Source organism: Pseudorasbora parva, chromosome 8, assembly GCF_024679245.1.
Source record: "Pseudorasbora parva isolate DD20220531a chromosome 8, ASM2467924v1, whole genome shotgun sequence".
Taxonomy (NCBI): domain Eukaryota; kingdom Metazoa; phylum Chordata; class Actinopteri; order Cypriniformes; family Gobionidae; genus Pseudorasbora; species Pseudorasbora parva.
In genome coordinates, this window is record NC_090179.1 from 22,992,763 (window position 1) to 23,018,388 (window position 25,626).

The following is a 25,626-nucleotide window of genomic DNA, read 5'->3' on the forward strand; positions in this document are numbered from 1 at the left end:
TAACACTTGCTTCCCAAGGAAAACATAACAGCATATGGGTTTGAAATGACATGAGGGTGAGTGAATAAGACCAGAATGTTCATCTTTGGGTGAACTATGCTTTTAAGGATTAAGCTTTCCACCTTCTGCTTGGTGCTGCAGATGTTCTCCAGATCAGTGATGAGGGCAGTCTTCCGCTGGTGCAGTGCTTTCTCTAGTTCCTCGAATGTATTGCTGATCTCTGTCACTGCCTCGTTCTTCCTGTCGGTTAGCTGCCTGGAGATCTCATTTACCAGCTCTATAGCTGCAGTCAGCTGAGGAAGCCTGCGGATCAAGAATGAGGGCAATGTTTAGTCAACCTTTCCCTAAGGATGTCATACTGTGAATCCAGCAGTTAAGCTAAGCAAACTCCGCAGAAACTTCATAAAACATATTTAAAAAATAAGATTCCCATTTAAATAATGAGCTTTAAACCTAAAAGAATGATTCAGCGTATACAGAATGGGTTAAAATCAGCTTCAAATACTAGCTCAGATTAACAGAGCTTAGTATTATTTTTGGCTGCACGAACCTGTTGCGAATTGCATCCAGCTGGTTCTTCAGCGCGGCTTTGTGCTGCTCCAAAACATCCCGCAGTGGAACGGTCACATGCTCTCTGTGCTCTCCCTCGGTGCACTCCAAACACATGGCCGTTTCGCAGGACTCGCAGTAAAACTCCATGACCTGCAGAGGGCAGCAGAAACTCACTGAAATGCTGAAAACACTGATGGGGAAAGACTACAATCTACATGAAATAAAAAAGCTGAAATAAAATAAAATAAAATAGAATAGAAATATCAAATTAAAAACATACATTTAATAAAAATTACTTAGAAATTGCATTGACAACTATCTGTAATAAATAAGTTGAAGTAATACAATTATTAAAACTAAAATTAAATGTAATTTTATATAATAATTAAATAGAAATGTATAATAAAAATGACAAAAATCAGATAAAATGATTAACAAAACGAAAATGAAAATATTAAAATAAAAGCTAATTCAAAATATGATTAAATATTTATATAATGTAACTAAAAACAAGATAGATAGATAGATAGATAGATAGATAGATAGATAGATAGATAGATAGATAGATAGATAGATAGATAGATAGATCTATATATATATATATATATATATATATATATATATATATATATATATATATATATATATATATATATATATATATACATATACATATACATATATATATATATATATATAATAATTAGCTTGTTGTATTCATAGGCCCATAACTACAAGATATAATAATTACTACTTGAAGGCTGCACATGTCCCAATACTTGTACTGTGCACTTGTTCAAATGTATATATACTTTTCCTATCAGCATCAAAGTATGTACATTTAGTTCATAGTAGGAGTCCACTGCACTATTCTCATCTGTACTGGCATGTCAGTATGTGTTTGTGCTTACCTTGCCCTCGTGGTTGGGGCAGGACAGGGGTGGGGCATATGTAGCAGCGCCGGCTGATTCCAGCCCACTGGAGGCCTCGGAACGGGTGCAGTCCTGCTCCCTCTGCAACACCTCCATCAGATTAGTTATGAAGAAATTGTTCTGCAGTGCTGCAACACCCTTTTCTGGTAGGATAGAGGTCTGTCTGCACACTGGGCAGGACAGGGTCAAGGACTGAGGGGGGATGTAGTTCTGGAGGCATCTGTGATGCAAACATAGTGCAAGACTTAAAAGCAAACCCAAGACGTGGTATGCATTAATAGTGGTATGCATTTTTTCAGTCTCATTAAATCTCAGTGGCAAATAGTTTGACATTACGATAGAAAATAAAAGTAGCTGACATTCATGTTAAAACATATGATCTGTTGCTAAACACTGAGGCTCGGATTCCAGGCCAGTGACGGGATTATGGTCATCTCTGTCTGTGCCTTACTGTGCAGTCTCTAAACACGATGTCATATGACAGCAATTCTAAACCAAAATCAAGCATCTGGGCCATTTCTTTCCTACTATTCTGGAAGCTCAGGAAGAGCATTAAGTCAAACTGTACATGTTCACTGGCACAGTTGAGCTGAGCGGGGTTTGGGGTGGGGGGTTTGGATTCATTCTCTTGGAGCTGAGCAGCAGATCTGCACAGAGGAATGAGTGGTGAGAGTGTTGGAAATGTTGAACTTTATGCAAATAAAAGGTGAAAAAACAATGGGTGGTGATCAATCACTGTGAGGTGAAGGCAGTGATATCTGTCATAACAATTCAATTTGGTTTAAATTAGATTAGTTATATTATTTACTATACTGAATTCAATAATACATTTAATTTTAAAGTGCAATTTGCATGGTTTTTTAAAGTTGCTAGACTGTGCCAGGATTAACAAAAAGTATGTGTGTACTTTGGCAATTCACAAACTAAGATTTTTTGTTTTTTTGTTTTTATAAGAGAAGAAGAGCTTGAGTTGGTTGCCCAGCCCTTTTTGTTTGAACCGCGAGAACATCAAAACTTACGCTACTCCTACATGATACGTCATGCGTCAGGTCAAAGGTCACTCTTCCGCTGGAACTCTTGTGTATGGCCGGCACCGGAAGCCAGTGATTATAGTTTATAAAGTTATAGACGGATATTTTGCTAACAAAAACACATTTTTGTTACCCCCGGAGACCATGTGGAGCACTTTTATAATGGATGGATGCGCTTTTTTGAGCTTCATAAGGCTCTACTCACTCCCATTGCAAAGCTCAAATGAGTCAGGATATTTCTTATTTTAACTCCAAATCTGTTTATCAGAAAGATGAAAGTCTCACACTTAGGATGGCTTGAGGGTGAGTAAATTATGGAATAATTTTAATTTTGGAGTGAACTAAACTTTTAAAAACGGGATCTGGATGGGGTCTCATTTTCTTGAACTATCCTAGTGATCCGACTAAAATTAATAAAATTCCCAAACCAAATTTCATAAGAGAGAGAGAGTGGATAGCAACCATGTTGTATTACCTCAATTTGTTAGACTCTAATACAATATTACAAAAAAAAATTAAGATGTTTACTGGTATTTGCTGGAAAATGTAGTTGGCTACTGAAAACGGTAGAGCTACAATCATTTGTGTAATTTTCAACACTGGAAATGTCATCTTGAAGACAACTAGATTGCTGTTATTTTACAGACACACTCCCAAAGCGACAGACCTCTACTGTTTTGTGGCGGTATTGAGCGTATTTCTTCCACACCAGTGAACACAGACAGCCTTTAACATATTCCTAAAGTCGCATTCAGGCTATTGCGTGACTGCAATCATTTGGCCATTGATGCACGAGGCACTTTCTGTTGTGATGTGTTAGTTTACCTCTCGCAGAAGGTGTGCAGGCAGGGCAGGACTTTGGGGTTGTGGTAGTGCTCCAGACAGATGCTGCACATCAGGAACTGCTTGTCTATTTGACGCACCACCGGGCTGGTGCTGCCGCTTTCCCGCTTAGCCATCGTGAGAGGCATTCAAATGAAGAGACAGAGGCCTCTCAGACTATAAGAGAGAGAGAAAGAGAACGTTAATCTTTGAATACAGCTGTAGATCTGCCCATTTCATCTTTACAATACCATGTGTGTATGCAAAGACCAAGGAAATCTTGCATAATCTCAAAGGAATTGATTTCATACAAAATGACACAAAAAAAGGTTTTATGCATGGCAAGGTTCCAAGGTACTAAACGTTATCTGGAATAAAATCAGACCTAAATACAATAATACTTCCAAACTTTTTGCAATTTTACAAAAGATATTTTCTAAAAAGATATTTTACAAAATATAGTTAAACATGATGCACAGTACAAACATTTAGTAATATTTAAATTGATTTTGGAATTCATGTTTTATCTAAGATGTGCCCTTTAGTTTTTAAAATGTAATCATTCATATATTGATGTAGTTTCATATTTTAAAGTTGAAAATCTGGGTCCAGAACAAGAGTATATAACAGGCAATTGAGAAGTTCCTTTATACACTATCACAATTTTATACACTTTGGGGTCAGCAAGAATTATTGTTATTATTTTATTTTTATGTATTACTTTTATTCAGCAATGACTTATTAAAATGATCAAAAGTGAATTTAAAGGGTTAGTTCACCTAAAAATGAAAATTATTTAATTACTTACTCACCCTCATGTCATTGGACACCCGTAAGATCTTCATTAATCTTCAGAACACAAATGAAGATATTTTTGTTGAAAGCTGATGGCTGAGAAAGGCTTCAGATAGGCCTCCATTGGCATTCAGTACATTCCCACTCACAAGACCCATAAAGGCACTAAACGCATCGATACAAAGTCCATCTCAATACAGTGGCTGTACAATAATGTTACAATGCAACGAAAATAGTTATTGTGCGCACAAAAATAAAAATAACGACTTAGTACTGAATGCCAATGGAGGCCTATCTGAAGCCTTTCTCAGCCATCAGCTTTCAACAAAAATATCTTCATTTGTGTTCTGAATATGAACGAAGGTCTTACGGGTGTCCAACGACATGAAGGTGAGTAATTAATTATTATTTTTTCAATTTGGGGTGAACTAACACTTTAAAGGCATTTATATTGTTACAAAAGATTTATATTTCAAATATAACTTTCGACCAATGTTGTGTGTAACCAGCAGCCATATCACCCTGTAGCCCAAGACTGGTTTCCCACTAAAGCTAAGCAGGGCTGAACCTGGTCAGTACCTGGATGGGAGACCAACTAGGAAAACCAGGTTGCTGCTGGTAGAGGTGTTAGTGAGGCCAGCAGGGGGTGCTCACCCTGTGGTCTGTGTGGGTCCTAACGCCCCAGTATAGTGATGGGGACACTGTACTGTCAAAGTGCACCGTCCTTCGAATGAGACGTTAAACCGAGGTTCCCGACTCTCTGTGGTCGTAAAAAAATCCCAGGATGTCCTTCGATAAAGAGTAGGGGTGTAACCCCGGCATCCTGGCCAAATTTGCCCACTGGCCCCTGTCCATCATGGCCTCCTAATAATCCCCATATCCTGATTGGCTTCATCACTCGCTCTCCTCTCCACCAATCAGCTGGTTTGTGGTGAGCGTTCTGGCGCAATATGGCTGCCATCGCATCATCCAAGTGAATGCTGCACATTGGTGGTGGTTGAGGAGATTCCCCCCTTCTATTCTGAGTGCCTAGAAAAGCGCTGTGTAAATGTAATGAATTATTACTATTATTATTATCAGAATAAAATATTAGAATTATTTTTTTTTAAACAACGCACTAGGACATAAAAGTGTCCATAGGAATGAACAGCTTGAAGTGTCTGAAAGCAGGAGCTTTGGCTGTCAGCTACAGTATATCCATGACACACATCCATGTGAACATCTGTTTGCTCAGATAGAAAATAAGTCCCTGTTCCCTCCATCAAATAACATGATATGGTTCAATATCAATGAATGTGCACAGAGGGAGCAGCAGTTTATCATTCACAAACAAACAAATGTGAAATCCCATGATACCAAAACACAACAGTCTTTCTGTTATTGAGAGAGTCATATGTCTCTCTGTCTGTCTGTGTGAATGTGTGTTTGTGTAAGCACAATTTGTGCTGTTGTTTCAGCGTCCATGTGCTTCCTTGTTTGCTGTGATTTTCCACCTCTGACCCACGTATGCTCCCCTGTTGTTGGTTTTAGGATTCGAGTGTGAGGAGGATTTAGCCTACTGAAAGTATGACTATTACATTCCATGTTGAAACACAAGCCATGTTCCAGCCAGGCACTTCTTAGATGACAATGAACGGCTGGAGAAACACTATTTTAATATTCACCATTTAACTGTAAAGTACATAAAAAGGGTAGGCCCATGTAACATCAAACAGACAGGCAGAGGTCAGGTCAGACCTTATGCACTAATTGTGTATTAAATTGATGTTGTATGTGTACTTTGGCAGTTCAGAAATAAAGTTTGTTTTATACGTTATTTTATTTTGTAAAAAAATTGGGGAATTTTGAGGACAATAAACACATCAAACCCGTGCTCCTTAAACCATTCCTCAACCATTTTTTTCGGTTGTGGCAGGGCACATTATCCTACCTGAAAGAGGCCACAGCAACCCCATACACAACAAACTGCAATGCACTGTGTGTCTCACACCTTTCTGTCAGAACCAGCATTAACTTCTTGAGCAATATGAGCTATAGTAGCTGTTTGATCAGTCTGTTTGATCAGACCACAAGGGCCAGCCTTCCTTCCTAACGTGCATCAATGAGCCTTGGCCACCCATTAACCTGTTGCCATTTTACCACTGTCCCTTCCTTGGACGACTTTTGATAGATACTGACCACTGCAGACTGGGAACACCCCACAAGAGCTGCGGTTTTGGCGATGCTCTCGTCCCAGTCGTCTAGCCATCACAATTTGGCCCTTGTCAAACTCGCTCAAAATCCTTGCCCATTTCTCCTAGCCTAGAAATCTAGACGCACCCTAGCGGCAGCAAATTTAATCTGCCCGCAAGTGTCGTCTAGGAACTCTCAATACCCTTCTGAGCTGTATTCCGCTCACTCTGGACGGGCCAATTACATCGTGTATAGAGTCGGCGGGCGGGGCCATAATGACGACGGCCGAGTTGCGTTTGCGTGCTTCTAGCAAACACAGAAACTGGCGAACGGCGGCGGTCTTTCGAATCAGCTTTGACCGCGAATCTGGAAGACTTGGAGTTAAGCTTTTCTCTGAGAAAAGAACAAAGAACGGCACTGAAGTCATTCTTAAGAAGGGAAGATGTGTTCGGAGTTTAGCCGACCGGATACAGTGAATGTTTAATCTATCAACAAGCTCTGTTTCACCTTCGTTGCTCTGGTTGGTGGTAGCGCTATCCTATATCGTGTGCAGAGGGAGTTTGAAAGACAACCGTTTATCCCGCCCCTCGGAGTGAGCCCTGTCTATGGTGAGTTTCCAGACCAAACATCTTGATGTGGGTCTGGCTTGTCAGGCTACATTTCTCCTGCTTCTAACACATCAACTTTGAGGACAAAATGTTCACTTGCTGTCTTATATTTTCTGCCCACTAACAGGTGCCATGATGAAGAGATAATCAGTGTTATTCACTTAACCTGTCAGTGATCATAATGTTATGGCTGATCGGTGTATAATTAAGCACATATTTAAATGCCTCATTCTGCATTCTACATCCCTTAATCCTACCAAATATCTAAACTTAACAAATATAATAAGCAGTAATTAGGCATTTATTGAGGCAGCAGTCATAGTTAATAGTGAGAATTTGACCCTAAACTAAATGTGCCATAAAAACAGTATTTTTGTAAGGAAAGACCTTGTTTCAAACGTAGTACTTCTAGACTCACCCTCGTTTTCAACAAGACCTCATGTCAAATCAAGGTCTGCACCTCACATTAGTGCAGTGATGACTGAACACACCAGCAGCTGTGAGAAGACAGTAAAAATGCAGACTCATGCCTCACATCATAGGATTCAAAACCTTCCAATTGCCTCATGACTAACCTGTAATGTCAGATGTTCTGTACTTCTTGTGTTATCTTTCATTTCCAGCTTGTGGAAAAGCAGCAGATTGCGGTGCCCGGAGCTGTGGCAATATTCTGTTCTCTTTATACTCCCTAAAGTGATTTTTCACTCTCAGACTTTAATAATAAAAACAAACACACACACACACACACACACACACACACACACACACACACACACACACACACTTGAAATATTATCTATCTGAGCAGCACCGCACCTTTCATTTCTCTCTCATCACAGGGGGAAGGAAAAAAAGGAAGTCTTTAAAAGGCACTTCCTAAAAATCCTTCCTGTTCCTTCCTCTGTTTTCACACACAAAAAGAGACAAGAAAGAGAGCGAGAGAGATTAACTGCTAGCTACTGAGATAAATATAAAGATGAGAAAGTTTTCCAAAAAGAAGTTCAAAAAAGCAGCAGTTCTTAATATTACAGTAGAGAGAAAACCCTGGGGAAATTTTGCTAGCAATAAATGAAGCCCACTGATAGCATTATTTCAGTTGTACACATCTGTGATTGTTATTTAGCACCAAATTCATTCAAGAAATTATGCAAATCAGGCAACAATGCAAACATGACCAAAAAATTATCCAGATACATGAACCGACACATTAAAAAGCCAAAAATTAGTTTGACAACACACCAGGTATGATGCGCTGATCATCATTTAATTCATTATGGGGCCATTCACAGAACAATTTTTTGTTTTTAAACACTTGCAACGCAGCCCTCAGGATCTAATTTTTAAAAAGTTCCGCGCAGAACACCCGAGACACGCTTTCTTTTGAGATGTGATGCAATAATGAAAAGAACAGAAATAGTTAAACAGCAGAATAGAAAGGTACAACACGTTCTGTGCAAACAGACCCTAATGATGTGATCAATAGAAAATGTACACAAACATCACTTTTTCATTAGGGGTGTAAAATGTCATGAAATCGTTTGTGATTTTAGTTTTTGACAGTTCACTCATGTACTGAATTGTTTGCAGCAATTCCTCACATCAAAATACTTTACAAGACAGCTCTTTCTTGCACATACAGCTTGTCAGCAACTAGATAAAGTCAAACTATGATTATCATTATCCATACATCCATAGAATTCCAAAACAACAACAACAAAAGTGTCCACAATATTGGGAAAGTTATACTCTGGTAAAGCATGGTGCTGGGTTCGATCCCTAGGACATGCATGAACTCATAAATCCTCAAATGCAATGTTTCTTTAGATAAAAGGCAGTTTGCCAAATGCGTTATGTAAATGCGATGGAGGTAGTACTTATGAAACACAAGAAATGCCCTTGCTTTTCAATAAAAAAAAAAAAATTGTGATTAAGGCTTCATCTATAATAATTGGGCTAGTTTTCTAAAGCATGCTTATACTAGAAATAACAATTAAGACAGAATGAGTAACACAACAAGCAAAAAAAATAAAGATTCACATCATTGACGGTAGAAACTCCGACAGAACTAATCATCAGGGAGAGACTCTGTATAACAGGTCAAATCCAAGAAAACAACAAAACTGTGATATGTATTAACATATAAATTTGATTAGATTTCGATTAACAAGCTTGAGATTCGATTCAACTCCAATATCGATTCAAATCGATTTGATATTGATTAATTTGGATATACACAGTACATTTTTCTGAAGAAAAAAATGTCACTCAAGTCTCAACTAAAGCAGGAAACTATACAGGGAACCCAGTCAGTTATAATATACACAAATAATTTGTATTTTACAAGTCAAACATAAGGCACTATAATAATAAAGTTATAATAATAATGTAATGTATAATAAATATAATGGCTATATAATGTCACATTTGTCTTTGTGATGGATTTATTCGAACAAACATTAAATATTGGAGAACAGGTTAAGTAAAAATATAATGAATATGAAATATAGTGCATTTATTTAGCAAAGTATCCTTCTCTATGGTTATTTTTTCTAGCTATCACTGAATAGCTTTGGTATATTGTTTGGAAGCCGTTTTATTGGTTAAAATGATAAATCTATATTTTCAAATCAGCCCTATGCATGGACAGTTTGCAAATATATATATATATAATATAATATAATGATAGCACATGATGATGCACAAAAAATTGCTGAAATACTGTGTGCAGCTGTTTAGTAAATTCACCCCATTGTTAAGCTACTGCACATGGCCGATAATTCCCATGTATACACACACAAAACACTAGAAAGATTATCCATGGTCATGAAAAACACACCAGACAGGGCTGTGGATTTTCTCAAGCAGCCCTCATTGTTTGGTTTCCTGCAGACTAGCCAAGCCCAGTAACCAAGAAACACCAGCAGCCCCCACGCTGTCCCGCCCCACCCCCTTCAACATAAGCCCTGAATGAGAGCAGCTGAACACTGACATCACAGCTGCCCCTCCCTCCTTCTTTAACTGCTTCTTGCTGTCTCTCCCTCTCTCTTCATGCTCATGAGATTCTTATGCTTACTCTAAAGCCCAATATAAATTTCAAAAGCCTTTTAGCTGTAGCATTTTATTCTCTGTTTTCATTACAGTCCATGTCCTGTGGGCAGATTTGAGAACAAGTGCCATAACTGAACTGTAAACATGTTACTCTACTGTACCTTATGGCTAATGAGCTATCTACCAGCCTTATGAAAGTTAGTCGCACCATGTTTCAACATGAGGATGGATAGATGACAAAATTATAATTGCAATATTTTTTTTTTAATTTTTAGGTTAGTCTTAAATAGCATTTCCTGGAGATAAGAGTAGACCAAAGACAGTCACAATTCATCAGAAGTCCAAATCACTTATAATGCAAAATGCAATATTAAAGGTACACTATGTGTTTTGGCCCTCTAACAGTTAAAAAACAAAACTGCATGCATTTTGAAGAAGGACATTATTGTGCATCAGCTCTGCGTGACTGTGCAGTTCTTGTCATCTAAGCCAAGATAATGTTGATTCTTGTTTTATTACGAGCCCTGTCACATTCTCTTTTTGTCAGCAGACTCTCCTCTGTTTGGCGGTTTTGTAAAGGGCCAATTCACACCACACAGACAAATGGCAACAAACAAGTTGGCCTTTGGATTTAGAATTTTATGAAAAATCCTGTTCACACTGCCCCAAAAGACACCGACAAACTCGAGTGTCTGACAAACTGGAAATGGTCAAGCACCCACAGAAAAACACAAGATATTCTCAATTCATTTTAGACAATAAAAATAAAATATTGTAACTTTAAGACATTGTTTTTTCTTCTCGTTTTTTAGGTTGTTCATATTTGATAAAGAAATTATTTAATAATTTCCAATCTTCCTTTCAAAAAAGAGTTAAGTTAGTAGTTATGTGATGCATTTCTGGTCTCAAATTTCATACAATAATTTCTGTCATGATGGTTCTTTTCAGTAACTTGTGTTGAACGTGATGAGCTAATGTTTCTATTTCCAGTACAGATTGCTTTAGCCTATGATGGTGTGATGTGACAAAAGAACGAAGGGCTGCATAGCACTGAACTTATTGAGCGAGCCCGATATAAAGTGTGGGATTTTTTTTTAAACAGAGAATGAATAAAATAGTGCTATATATACCCTGTAAAACTGAAATGGCAAACCACAGCAGCACTAGCATCTATGCAAGAACATCTAAAAAAGAAAACATACCAGGGCTCTCTTACCTCATAAGGATGAAAAGGCAACGTAATTGGACTATTACAGCAAATTTTTATACAGCACTAGAATAGGTTTGTCACTCCCATATTTTGTGCTTAATAAAACTGCGCTCATACAGCATTCATACAGCAGGCGTGGCTTAAACTTACTCTTGGCAACCGGTCTCAAAGCATTTAACTTAACTGTTGTTTTAAATATCTGGATGAACTCACGCCTCAATTGGACATGTAATTACGCACTGTCAATTGTTTTATGGACACAGCTAGCAGTTTGATCATACAGCTGAATGAACATATTCAAGCAGCTACAAACATATCAGGATTCACATTATAAGCATTTGTTACTGTAAATCCCCAAAAGAGATTGTGAGTGTCAACGCAGCCAAAGTAAACACCTTTCATAATTTGCCTATTGCTTCCACATTATCAATATTTGTTTGCCGATCACCATTTACAAAATCATTATGGTAACACATGTATAAAATCTAGTGATCATAACATTTATTTTTTACAATTGCTTTTTTATATGGAACAGTTTGGTAGCCTGTTAATTGTATAACTGACTAGCCTATTTATGCTATAGGCTGCTAGCTAAATGAAGCAGATTGTGATCTATCTAATTTGTTAGTCTAATGTATCTTTTGTGTTACACAATTTCGACCTTGATGTCTGCGTTGTCAAAGCTATCTCAGCCATCATTTTCCTTAAAGAGCAATGGGGCATCCTTAAAGACACTAGTAAATTAGTTTGACCTACATTTTATTCAGGTATCGTGTGTGTCTGAAATGCTTCAGTGACAACTAAATAGCACAGGCTAAACTGTAGTATAACCACAGCAAACTATAATGGACAGAAAAAAAGAATACCATAAATCCAGGCCAGCAGTTACTCCTAAACAACGGCTAAACAATAGCAGAAGTATCCTAACTCAATTTGAGCGTTCCAAAACAAAGGCAAAGATCAGTAACTAGGGTTACAGTGTTCTGCCTTGGTTTCTCCAGGGCTTTTGGTAGTTACTGTTAAGAAAACCCATTATTTTCTTGATAAAACAACGAAATTGACTCAAGATACTGCATAGCCTGAAGACCCAAGCAATGAATCATTAATTTCTGTTTCTCATTATAGTTTTGTCTTATTCTAAATACCATCAACGTTTGCATAAATTGATGTATTGGGCAACTTGGCTATTAACGTCTAACATTTTAATTATATTCTGCTAAAGTGAATGAAATTAACAAAAATACTTAAAAAAAAAAAAATGTGCTCATTTTGCTGAACGAGACTCAAAATACCCAAATTTCCCATCAATATTATTTCACACAGAATTTTTAAGAAATCTTCAACGAATAGAGAATTCAAAATCAAACATTTATTTAAAATATAAATCTTTTGTAACATTGTTAATGTCTTTACTGTCACTTTTGATCAATGCAAAGCATCCTTGCTAAATAAAACAATTAATTTATTTCAAAACTAAATCTTACTGACCCTAAACCTTTGAACTCTATATTGACTATGGCTGTACAATGGCGGAGAGAGTTCCTTATATAACACTCAGTGAGCCTTTCAAACTACACAAATATGTCTTTAGTTGTCCCAGATAGCTGCAGATTAATGAGGACCAACACAACAAAAACTGAAATACTGCAAGTACAACTCTAGAGTACCTTCTACAGCAGACAGTACTGACCTCACTTTACAGTGATTTATGATTTCCTACTGAATGAATCTCATTTATAGTGTGCATTGTGTGCCAGCATAAATATTCAACAGCAACTACAATTTCTAGTCATCATGAAATGCTCATCATTTGAAAGTGGCTTGAGATTTTTTTTTAAATTATAATAAATAATAATAATAGGTTGAATAATAATAATCTAATATTAAAAATAATTTTCATAAGACAACAAAGCTGGATATACCTCAACTGAATATCACGGTTGTATTAAGCATAAGATTTTAAGGGCCTTTAACATATTTCTTTCTTAATGCCCAATTCTGAGATCTTTTCCTAGCATGGATGGCATTTAATCGGATTGTAACGCTGACTTACATTAAAAAAAAAAGGAAAAAAAGATCTGGGTCTAATCTGCCTGGGACAGAAACCGCCTGCCCTCCCCTGCCACCTACAGCGCAATAAAATAATAGAGTGCCCATTTAGGACAAAAGAACTGAGAAGAAAATCCAGGACTGCATCATTTCCATAAACTTCACTTTCTGGCAATTAGTCAACATTAGTGAAGACTCTCAGCAAGACAGCATGTGACTCTTTCCATTACCTGTGTCTAATTGCAGGATATTGCACGCAGCAGGCAATAAGCAATTTACCGCAGGGCTGCAGAAAACAATTACAAAAGACCCTCGACACCAGGTCGTCAGAGTCTGCTGTCAGTACAGATATCCACGTGTTCAGACTTTTAAGAAACCTATGACACCTAAAGACCCTGCAGAGGAAGCAGTTACACAGATTTATTCCATATAACTAGGCTGATCTTGCATGCTGAGAGTTGCGTAATCGGCATTTGCAGTGTTATGTCTGGGGAGATGCCATGAGTCACAGAGCACTAACAGAAGTGATGCATCCGTGGTTCTTTATCCTTATATGTCTGGTTTGAACTGCAGACGTGGGCCGGACAGTTACTTCCTGACACTAGATCTACATCCACCATGTACATCTATGACTAACGAACATACAAATGTCTTGTAATATGGCATGCGGACGCTGAATATGGCTTTGTATTGTAAGATATATTTCACAGTTGGACTATGAGCAACGATTTTGAATAGTTTTATTGTTCTCTCTGTAAGATCAAAGTTCAAGGCAAGGCCCAGTTTTTTAACATCTGATATTCCCTTGCTTAAAGGGATAGTTGAACAGTTCTCCCCACAAAAAAGTATTTTCTGTCCGATGTTTAAAGAATCTTTTCACAGCCTTCTTCCATACACAACAGTTCACAGAGTCTATGTCTGTCCAGCTTTAAAAAGGGCAAACCATAAAAGTTGTCTCTGTGATTCATGCACTATATTTTTAAGTCTTATAAAGCCATATGATAACTTAAGAATGCATCATTGAGTTGAACACAAGAACTGGATAAGTTAAGCCTAGGAACGATTTTAGCAATCCTATAAGATCATTACAAATCACATTGTGCAACATGGATCTATTAAACTTACGACATATATGTAGGTGACACAATGACACCTACTGACTCGTAGGCTATGATGCAAGTTTGTATAGAAGAATAAAACGTCATCAGCATGCACTAGTGATAAACAAAAAGACCATGATGAATTACACTTTGGCAAAATCCAGAAGGTAATGAAACATCATCAAAGTAGTCCATATGTGACATCAGTTGGTTAGTTAGACTCTTTTGAAGCATCGACAATACATTTTGGTCCAAAAATACGACTTTATTCAGCATTGTCTTCTCTACCGTGTTTGTTTTCAAACCTCAAATAAAGATTTAAACGGTTATTAATCAGCAGAATGATTCGTGATTCGTATCGCCAATGTCACGTGAGTTCAGCACTTTGCTAGCCTGACAAGCCAGACCCACATCAAGATGTTTGGTCTGGAAACTCACCATAGACAGGGCTCAATCCGAGGGGCGGGATAAACGGTTGTCTTTCAAACTCCCTCTGCATGCGATAGGATAGCGCTACAACCAACCAGAGCAACGAAGGTGAAGCAGAGCTAGTTGACAGATTAAACTTTCGCCGTATCCAGTCGGAAAAACTCCTTCCCTTCTTAAGAATGACTTCATTCAGTGCCATTCTTTGTTCTTTTCTTTGTTCTCTGTCTTCCAGAGTCGTGGTCAAAGCTGATTCGAAAGACTGCCGTTCGCCAGTTTCTGTGTTTGCTAGAAGCACGCGCAACTCGGCCGCCATTATATTAAGCCCCGCCTACCGACTCTATACACGATGTGATTTGGCGCTAGGGCTGTGTATTGCCAAGAATGTGGCGATACAATACGTATCACGATACAGGGGTATCGATACGATATATTGTAATATATATTGCGGTATTGTAAGAGAGGCAATATATTGCGATATATTATTTTAAATTTTTTTATAATTTAAAAGAATAAAGAACACAACCATATGCCTAAAACACAAGTATTTTATTTAATTAATACAGTATAATTTATATCACTAATCACTATTTTGTGCAATCTAAGTAAAGGGAATTTAAAGTGACTGCAGGATTCTTTATGTGTATATGTTTTAAAAGTTCACAGTATAGCAGTGGCTATTTAAATCAGCACTAGGTAACTTTTCAACCTTCATAATATATTTTCAAGACTCTTGTGATGATACATTGACTTACAATAGGTTGAATGACACGTCTTCCATAGCCTGACGGGGTCTGTATTGTTTTTTTGTTTTTTTTTAATCGTACTTTTAAACTCCGGGTTTCGGGTAGTAACCCGAGAACAAAAAGAACTACAAAATTCGACTGCTTTACGGCATATACGTCACTTCCACCAACACCCACACTTCCTTAAATTCGGACGTGCGAGCCCAACTTTGTTCGTCGGATAATATAGTCATGTTCGAAGCAGCACAGACAAATAAGAAAGAAAAGGTTTTGTTGGAGGAAAGCAATAAGAGGAAACAAAAAAGTGATGGGATTAAAGGCAGGACGAGGATCAACATTGGACCAGCGTTTGCTCGTCGGCGTGAGCTGAAGGAGGCGTGCCCGACCGATGCTGTCATGCTTGTTATGGTGATTACCTAACACGCAAACATTGAATTGAAGTTTCATATAGATTCTGTAAAACGTTAACCAATAGATTACTATAATTACGCTGGCTTGTAAACGTGAGCATCGTGATTATTTGGCGTTTGAAAAAAATAAAACCCATGAAATTATATTCATATGACATGCTGAAACATATGCCACTGACTGTACCTGGGATGAAGACATTTCACACGCGACGCCAGAAGAACACCTGCATCTGGTCCTGCAGTGTTCAGGGTAACTGTTAGTGCTGCACCAACCCGCGGGACGCTTTTATGAAATTATTTGGCCCGCCCCACACGACTGTATATATTTTTACAACCCGCTCCGCACCCGCGACCATTAAATATATATGGGGTCCGCGGGTTATGAAATCACCCACGCATCAATAGTTCAGGGCTATCAGGGTTGTCATGTCAACAAATGCACGAACGATGGCATCCCCTGTTGTAGGATGACAGAGTTTACGACAGTAGTTGAGGACATTATTTTTTCCCAACTGTAGGGGGACCCCGAAAACAAAAGTTACCCATTGCTGCTTTAACAACAGAAAGTGCAGTCCATTTCATGACTGAATGACTGTTTGTTTTATATTTATATTACAGTTAAGCTATTTTCTATAAAGCTGTCTATTGTATAAAGTGCTATTTCAAGTAACGTTACTGAACTGTTTCAATGTGTTTCCCGAGTATTAGATTTTAACTAGGCCTATTTTGCAAACAAAATGATTCTTGTCGATTTCCTTAATGGCTTCTTTTTAGCTGAAGCCACTGTATACTGCAGGAGCGGAATAATAATATCGTCTTGAGAGCTGGGTTTGCTAATGCAAATACTAGTAATGCACGCACTTTTACCTTGTGCTTCTCCGGCTCCGCATCAGTTATACATTCTGAGATAACACTGCCATCTAGCGGTTGGGTGTTATGCAGGCTGTGGTTTAAACCGAACACAAAGCCATGAATCTTTGATGTAAATATATAAATATCGATACAGTGTTTTTGAGAATCGATACAGTATCGCCAAACATAATATCACGATATTCACGTGCATCGATATTTTCTTACACCCCTATTTGGCGCAACCAGAGTTTGGCATTTACAGCTCAGAAGTGAATTGAGAGTTGCTAGACGACACTCACGGCAAATTAGATTTGATGCCACTAGGGTGCGTCTAGATTTCTATGCTAGCAGTTTGCCAGTTTGACACACAATCCGAATCATGGTTCATGACCGTTTGAATCTTTATTTGAGGAACACGGAAGAGAAGACAATGCTGAATAAAGTCGTAGTTTTTGTTATTTTTGGACCAAAATGTATTGTCGATGCTTCAAAAGAGTCTAACTAACCAACTGATGTCACATATATGGACTACTTTGATGATTTGATTACTACTTCTGGACGTGGACAGCAAGTGGGCTTACACTTACATTCAAAGGACAGAAAGCCCTCGGAGCTCGGACTAAATCTAAAATGTCTTAAACTGTGTTACAAGGATGAACGGAGGTCTTACGGGTGTGGAAAGACATTGGGGTAAGTCATTAATGAAAGAAATTACATTTTTGGGTGAACTAACCCTTTAAGTAGAAAACTGTATTTATGTTCAGAGATATAGTATCTCGACGATGTCATCATCCATCACAATGTTTTACTGTAAACATCTTCAACTGCCAATTTAGGGGGATTCACCCAACCCTACTTTAGTTATGTAAAAGTTCATAAACATGAATATAAAATGTTAACTTAATTTGAAGTTTCATTTGATTCATAGGAACACTTTATCGTGTCCAGGAACTTGAAAATCACTGTTTTTTTAAGCATATTTAATTGATAATGGTATTCTTCTAATATAACTGAAATTGTCATGGTAACCAAAACAGATAACATAGGATTCTTAAGTTAAGCTGTTTCTGTAATACACCCACAGGGCTTATCAGGGTACATCACTGAAAATATTGGCACCTATGGTGTTTGCGATCTACTTAGGCTTACACTGCTTCTGGAAAACCCAGTCTGATTCATCAATAAATCGTTCAGTCTGAACTTGTCACATTCAAGGAAGACTGGTGTGTAGATTAATAGTTTAGTAGATTAATTAAAATGCCACAGTGTGAGAAGTAACGCAATCCACTTGTAATCAGTGTCAAAATAAACACTGAGTGGCATTATCTGATGACAATGATGAGGTGTCACCACATCATACAGCTCTTTTGGTTTCACCATCAGATGAACTAACAATCATGGACATATTGGACGAGGTTGATGACATCAACTCTGATCTCTATCCACACACAAGCAAGAGTGGATCTTATCACAAACAAGATCATTTATGGATGTCTTATCACACCTGATCCTGAATAACCAAACAGTGCTGTTATGAGGCAGGAAGACATGGCTGCCCTGCTGCTCTGGCAGCCCAGATGCCAAGTCCAATGAGAGATGCTTGGCTCCTGTTCAGCTTAATGAAAGCCTTGCCTGCAGTGCCATACAACTCCCTGCATCTTTAAAACCAGATGGATAAATCTGTCCATTAGTTCCTATCAGTTACTCCATATCATCCACCCAAGGATTATTCAGCGCCACTGCCGCCACATTGACTCATTAGTACACTGTAACAGGCAGATGGATAAAAACAAAGCCATTTGTCTTTTGGTAAATGACATACAATGCTGAGGCAAAGGCAAATTGCTGCAGTACAAGTTAAGCCAAGCACATTTTCCAAAGCAGTCATTAGCCACACTATGTAAACTTAGATTACTGTCTACCAACAGGGTAGTGTGATCACCTGGACACTCTTTGTCTGCAGTAGCTTATAGCGAGATTAAATTTATTTTATTTTATAATACATTTCTTGTTATGTATTTACATATTTTCCCATTAAATATAATATTGCACGATACATTATATATGATATAATTTGAATGAACTATTTACACTTTTTAACTGAATTGGTGTCAGGATATTGCAAGGTGCATTTAATGTTGTCTGTGAAAAAAAGTATTTAAAAGTGCAGTGTGTAATATTTATGAGCTATATTTCCAGTGGTGTCTAAAGACCTAACATGATGTTTGTATTACCTGAGAATTAGGGATGTGTGTGAGGAAATGTTTTTGTTTTTTTTAACCTTCCATAAGCATGAACTGAAAACGCACCAGACTGTACGCACTGTGAATGACAGTGCAACTGTGAATGAATGCCCATGCGGCCCTGCTCATTTTACCTTCAGTTTAGAATTAGCACAATTCGGTTGCTTGAATGGTGGGTTCATCAACCTATTATTCTTAATGAAAATACAACAACCAAACAGTACAATGATAAACTCACTTAAAAAGGCACTTTTAAATTGTGCTTTGAAACCAAATCTTCTGTGATCATCGTGTCTGTCAGCTCTTATAATAAATTAAATCTAACTCCCGTGGCGTTTGTGCTGAGACTCTCGTTCGGCTCACCTCTTCCATCACAAAAACACAAACCGTTCTCATGAATCGATAGTACACTCGATAGTACATCAACACGACAGTCCAACTAACGACATATTACAGTTATGACCAGATTAGAGAGTTATAGCGATCACAAAAACACAAATCGTTTTAATGACAACTCGATAGTACACAAGCACGACAGTCTAACTTATATAGAATATAGAACATATGACAATTATGACCAGATTAGGGTTATACAGGTTATGTATCATGAAAAGAGGAAAGAAACATATATTAGGAGTACAGTATCTTACTTGTCGGACACATTTTGTGAGCTGACGTTTGAAACAGACAGTGAGGAGATTCAGATGCTCCATACGGTGTGGAAATGAATGGGTCTCTATCATCGCTGAAGTGAGACACAATACGATCGCAAACATGACACAAGCATATTCAAGCAAAAGCCAGCATATATTAGTTCTCGGCTAATGTCCGGCGTCTTGTGTCAAGTGTTTTGAATAAAATGACGTGCACTGAGCGCTTTGTTCTCACCATCATTAGTGAGACGGGGAGGCTGCAGACCTGGAGAAAGACAGTTCTATGGCCCAGACAGTTCTACGCAGTTTTACACCCCTGTTGTTCCTCAATGTTGACTTTTGTGATTGGCCAATGCTGACAGAGGTTTTAGGTACTTGTTTATATTACATTGTGGGGACCAATTGTAATATAAAACTGAGATCACCTAGTTCCCACAAGGTAAATTGGTTCATAGACATATTAAATTATGTTTGTATTTTTTAAAGTAAAATAGCGGCATGTTTCCTGTGATGGGTAGGTTTAGGGGTAGGGGCAGTGTAGGGGGATAGATTGTACAGTATAAAATCCTATGTAAAGTCCCCACAATTCACACACACACACACACACACACAAACTGCACATTTCTGCAAGGTCAAAATATTCCAGACCACAAGGCGCCGCCCAGCCCCCTGTCAACTCGATGACAGGAATGCAGAGAAAACTGTCACTCACGCGAAGGCATGATTCCTGCACATTGATTCACCTGGAACAGGCTGCTGTCTGTCTGTACGCTTTGCTTAACATCAACCTGACAGCATCTGTCCAGCACAAGCAAGGCCAACACGAGCCTTCACCAAACCCTGCACGGACACTAAACATGACATGACAAGCAGAATATTAGCTTCTCCACAGCTAGGCTTCTGGTCAAATAAAATTCACCAACAGCGACTGATTTCATTTTGTTTTAACTATCATGGTCAACAACACCATGTTATCTTCATCACATATTTTTTATTGTAGTACAGCTCACTATCCAACTGGCTAGGCTTAGGATTTGCCAACATTTATAAAGCAAACAACAAAAGGTCACTGAATGTGCATGAACATCCTACTCAGAGCTGAAGCAGATTCTCACTGCACTGCAGGAAAACATTTCTACATGACAGTGATAATGCAGTTAGATCATGCATAATCTGTAGCTGGGGGGAAAAATGCTGATGTAAAGACTACACTTTCATCTTTCTTCTCAAACAGATGAAGACAGGCACAGCTGAGCATTTACTGTGCCAAAGAAGGCAACAGCTGTTATATTGAGCAGACGGGCTGGTAAACTTTCTCAAGACTGCTGTCTCTACTTCATTTTACTAGAATCCCACTTTACATACAGTAGGTGTTTCTGGTAGCAAAATAGGGCACAAAAACAAGTGTAATGTCAAAGGGTTTTGTAAGTCTTGAATCTCCATGCGGCTTAACATTAAACTAGTAGCTCCTTGGATGCTGGAATCATAATTTCTAACTCAACTCGTTTAAATTAAGGTATCTGGCCTCATTAGATTTGTTAATCAGGAATCAAAGGGTTTCAATTGGCCATTTCCTCTCATTACGTAGTTTCTGAGAGGCCTTCTATATCATTAAGGCATATGCGTTCATTGCCACACTTTCCTAACAACTGTGTAGTGAACAACACTTTCAGTGTATGGACTACAAATCAATGTGATTGACTAGAGAAAGCATTAATCGATGCATGGCAACCTGTGCAGCATAATTATACAGCCTTTCACCAACAAACCTATCCATTTTAAAACAACCCTACTTATGGTTTGTAACTAATTAAATATTTAACATGTCTTTTACTCATATTGATAAACTACAAACATAGTGATGCATGGAACACCAAAAGGGGCTTACATTTTGCCCACTGCTTTAGTGAAATTCTTGTCATGCATGAGCAATGGTGTGGTGTATGATGGAGGAAATTGCTTGGTAGACAAAACGAAAAGCCATTTAAGACTGACTTTTGAAAGAGCACAAATTCTGCAGAGGCAAGGGCCATTTACCTGTACAGTAAGACTTTACCTGATTTCTCAGTATAGCATCTGTAGTGAACTGTACTAAAGACTAGAAATAGGCTATACCAAAAGGAAAAATTAAGTTCCAGTTTTTTCTTAAAGGGGGGGTGGGGGGGTGAAACACTGTTTCAGTCAATTTAATGTCAATCTTGAGTACCTATAGAGTAGTATTGCATCCTTCATATCTCCGAAAAGTCTTTAGTTTTATTATATTTGTAAAAGAAATATAGGCTGTACCGAGTCTTTCCGGAAAAAACGAGCGCCTGGAGGCGTATCGTGTGGGCGGAGCTAAAGAATGACGAATGCGCAAAGCTGTGACGTCCTCAAGCGTGGAGAAACCCATGGCTATCGATCAGATTCAGCTAATACAGATATGATCCAGAATCAGATTCGGAGGCTGAAATAAATTGAACAGGAGAACATTAGTTTTTGAAACTTTGTCTATGTTTAGGATGGGAATCCAAGTCTTTAACAGTGTAAAAAGCTCAGTATGCATGAAACAGCATTTCCCCCCCCCCCCCTCCCCCTAAGGAAACACTCAATTTTGTTAAATAATCGTATTATTATTAAGATTAAAGTAAGTAAAATGTATAATATTTTTTTTATTGTTGTCCAGTGATTATTTGTGACCCTGGACAACAAAACACTCATAAGTCACACACGTATTTGTGGGAATACATTGTATGGGTCAAAATGATCTATTTTTCTTTCATGCCAAAAATCATTAGGATATTAAGTAAAGATCATGTTCCATGAAGATATTTTGTACATTTCCTACCGTAAATATATAAAAAATGTATTAGTAGTAGTAATATGCTTTGATAAAGACTTAATTTGGATAACTTTAGAGGCGATTTTCTCAATTTAGAATTTGTATTTATTTATTTTTTTGCACCCTCATATTCCTGATTTTCAAATAGTTGTATCTTGGGCAAATATTATCCTATCCTAACAAACCATACAACAATGGAAAGCTTATTTATTAATAAATAGACCCTTAGTTCCCATTGTGTAATAATAATACTAATAATATTTAAAAACAATAACCAATTTTACAATGGTTATTGGGTACTTAAAATATTAAAATAATCAGAATAAGTCATAGAAAAAACTATATTGTCAATCTTTAGTAAAGACATGCAGTGTGATTTACAATATTCATCATACACCATCTAATTTGGATGATTCATCAGAAGGCCTTTTTAAACTTTACAGAATATGTACTTTCTTGAGACAAAATATGTCTATACAGGAGTGATCACAGGCTAAGGACACTATAACTATAAAAACTGCAAATAATATTTGATGGGATTACATTAATTCTGCATGCACTGTAAAACAATGGAATATGGAAACAATCAGTTAGGCTACTGTAAAATTAGTTGACCTAAAGCACAGCCCCATGACATAAAGGGGAATCTACATCCTGCAGATATTTTAAGACTTCCTCAAAACCCTCGGAAATGGTGGACATTGAAACACTGTGACTGAGTAACATTTACAAAGAACGGGCTGCTTTCAACAGTCAAGCCAAAGAGATGCGTGTCTCCAGGACAAATGTCAATGAATTATTCAACATATGTATCAACGCATTCACCGCAATGACAAAACGAGTCTAATTTGGGAAGAGGCAACGGTAAGAAACTAGTACACTCACGTGAAATTTGGACCGGATTTAGAGAGGAGTCAGCATGAATAACGGGCGAAAGCGTTTTTCATTGTCAGTGTCCGATAAATAATCCGTTTTTTACGATTTTTATGAAAAACTGCAGTCCTTTTCTCCGAATGGGAGACGGTAAGGAGGGGACGGTGAACTGAGATTGTGGGCGTGTGCGAATGCAAAAGATGTTCGCTCATTGGCCAACATTGGAATAGGAGGAGCTATGGTAGCCAATAAGAGTTAGTATTTTGGAATATGTAACTATTTAAAACAAAAATGGGGTGATTCACTGGTAATGGAGCTTTTGGTTCATCCCAGTGATTCGAATCTATTTGTTCAGGTTCGTCGACAAGTGTTTGTTTGTGTGTTATCATCTAGATAGAGAGAGAGAGAGAGAGAGAGAGAGAGAGAGAGAGAGAGAGAGAGAGAGAGAGAGAGAGAGAGAGAGAGAGAGAGAGAGAGAGAGAGAGAGAAAACAATCTACTAAAAGTGTGCCCAAAATCTATAAAGAGTTTAAGCATTGTATTTGTTTTATATATCAAAGGTAATATATAATTCTTAGTCATGTAACTGCTTCAATTCCATTAAGCTGTAAAAAAGACAATTACTTTCCCCCAGCATAATCCCCCCCCCCCCCCCCCCCCCACAAAAAACCCGACTTGCCCAATGGAAGAAAATAAATAAATCAGTCCGTGAAAGTGAACCAGAACGTTTTGTTCACTTGAAAGAATCAACCAAAAATACGAACGAAAAGCCACTGTAATTCACACTGCAACAACTATTGAATTAAGATGCCTCTTCATTACTATTTATCTGCAGTGGAGAAATAGGACTATTGTATGTAATAGGCCAATATGATGGGATGACATTCATTCTGCATGCACAGTAGAGCTGTGCAAAAAAAAAAAGAAAAAAAAAAGGACGGGGACGACGACAATGAACGTCAGTCAGATTATAACAATAATGAATTCCAAAGGAGGAAACATTACTACACGCCATAGAAAGATATTCAAAGGGGAAAACATCTGGAGCTGTTTTTCCCTCCTTAAACCAAGTTCTGCAGAATAGTGTTTTATTACAAGGCACAGTAGTTCAATAAGTCCATGACCTTAGGTGATACGAGTGAAAGTACGGCATTTTGGGGTGGGGATATGAGGCTAAATAGTTTAAGGGTTGGGCTTTGTTTACAGTGGGGTGGGGGAGGTAAGACAGTGTTCTTGGGCTTTCATTATGAAGGTGGTGGTTGCTATGGAGACTGCATCCAGCCTAAGGCAGCCAGATGGCAGAGGCAGACTGTCTCCTGAGCTACGTCAGCAGACGCTACATTAAGACATAGACTGAACATTATTACACATTTGCATCATATTGTGTGCTCTGCAAAAAATAAACAAAATAAATAAATAAATAAAAAATTATATAATTTAAAGACAAAAATGAGCATTGTTGATTGTATATTGAACTTACAACCAATATATTAAATGGGCCTAATGGTTAATTATAATGATATGTTTTATATAACAACAATAATGCATTTACAAAATGTTTATTATAATATATATTTAAAGAAATTAAATACATCTAAATGAACAGCATTCAGACATCCAACAGAAATAGCCACAACATATTAGCCACAATTCCTTAAACCTGTCCAATAAGCCATTTTCAGGATCAGCTGGACTATAGCCATAACATGTTGTAACATTCAATTAGTGCTTGACTCTTTATTCTCACTTGTTTGAGACTGATGATGATTCACTCACACGATAACCCCACCCCCCAATCTCCACCCCGACAGGGTCTCAGGCTGTCCAAAAAAGCACTTAGAGCCCCTAAAGCAGACCTATTGGGAGCCTATGACGTTATCTATTCTCTTTAACTAAGCCTTTAGTGTCTTTATCAAGGATAAGCCCCTTTAGCTTCTCATTGTTCCTCATTATTCCAGCTCGGCAGACGAAAAAAAAAAACAAAAAAACATGAAATACCATGTATGACTGCATTAAGCAGCACAGGAGATGTTGAGGTCAAGTATAACTATAACACAAAAAAGATAAATATATCTCGCCTAAAAACAGGACATTTAACATAATTTAAATGGAACATGGTCTCTACATTTTCTTCAGTCTCTTTCATATTGAGAATCAAAAAAGCAGAGGTTTTATCAGCTTGTGCTCTGGAACGACTCAGATAAAAGGCCTTCTTTCATTACTGGAGCACCAAAAACCACAAATTACATGAACTCTCTATTCCCCATTTTTATCACGTAGGCGT

The 25,626-nt window shown here is 37.8% G+C and overlaps 1 protein-coding gene across 2 annotated transcripts in view; it reads right to left on the reverse strand.

Moving 5' to 3' along the window:
* trim3a (tripartite motif containing 3a) overlaps nucleotides 1-23,537 on the reverse strand; it is a 31,516-nt gene extending 7,979 nt beyond the window's left edge. The window contains exons 1-6 of one of the 2 annotated variants that reach the window (XM_067450434.1): nucleotides 7,488-7,506; nucleotides 7,331-7,409; nucleotides 3,341-3,514; nucleotides 1,464-1,704; nucleotides 551-702; nucleotides 123-303 (exon numbers count right to left, since the gene is read on the reverse strand). In XM_067450434.1, the coding sequence (XP_067306535.1) occupies nucleotides 123-303; nucleotides 551-702; nucleotides 1,464-1,704; nucleotides 3,341-3,486 (720 nt within the window). In that variant the 5' untranslated portion in view covers nucleotides 3,487-3,514; nucleotides 7,331-7,409; nucleotides 7,488-7,506. Of the gene's footprint in view, nucleotides 1-122; nucleotides 304-550; nucleotides 703-1,463; nucleotides 1,705-3,340; nucleotides 3,515-7,330; nucleotides 7,410-7,487; nucleotides 7,507-23,355 lie in introns of those variants that run through there. The other variant, XM_067450433.1, reaches the window with a different exon arrangement.
* Between the last annotated feature and the right edge of the window lie 2,089 nt (nucleotides 23,538-25,626).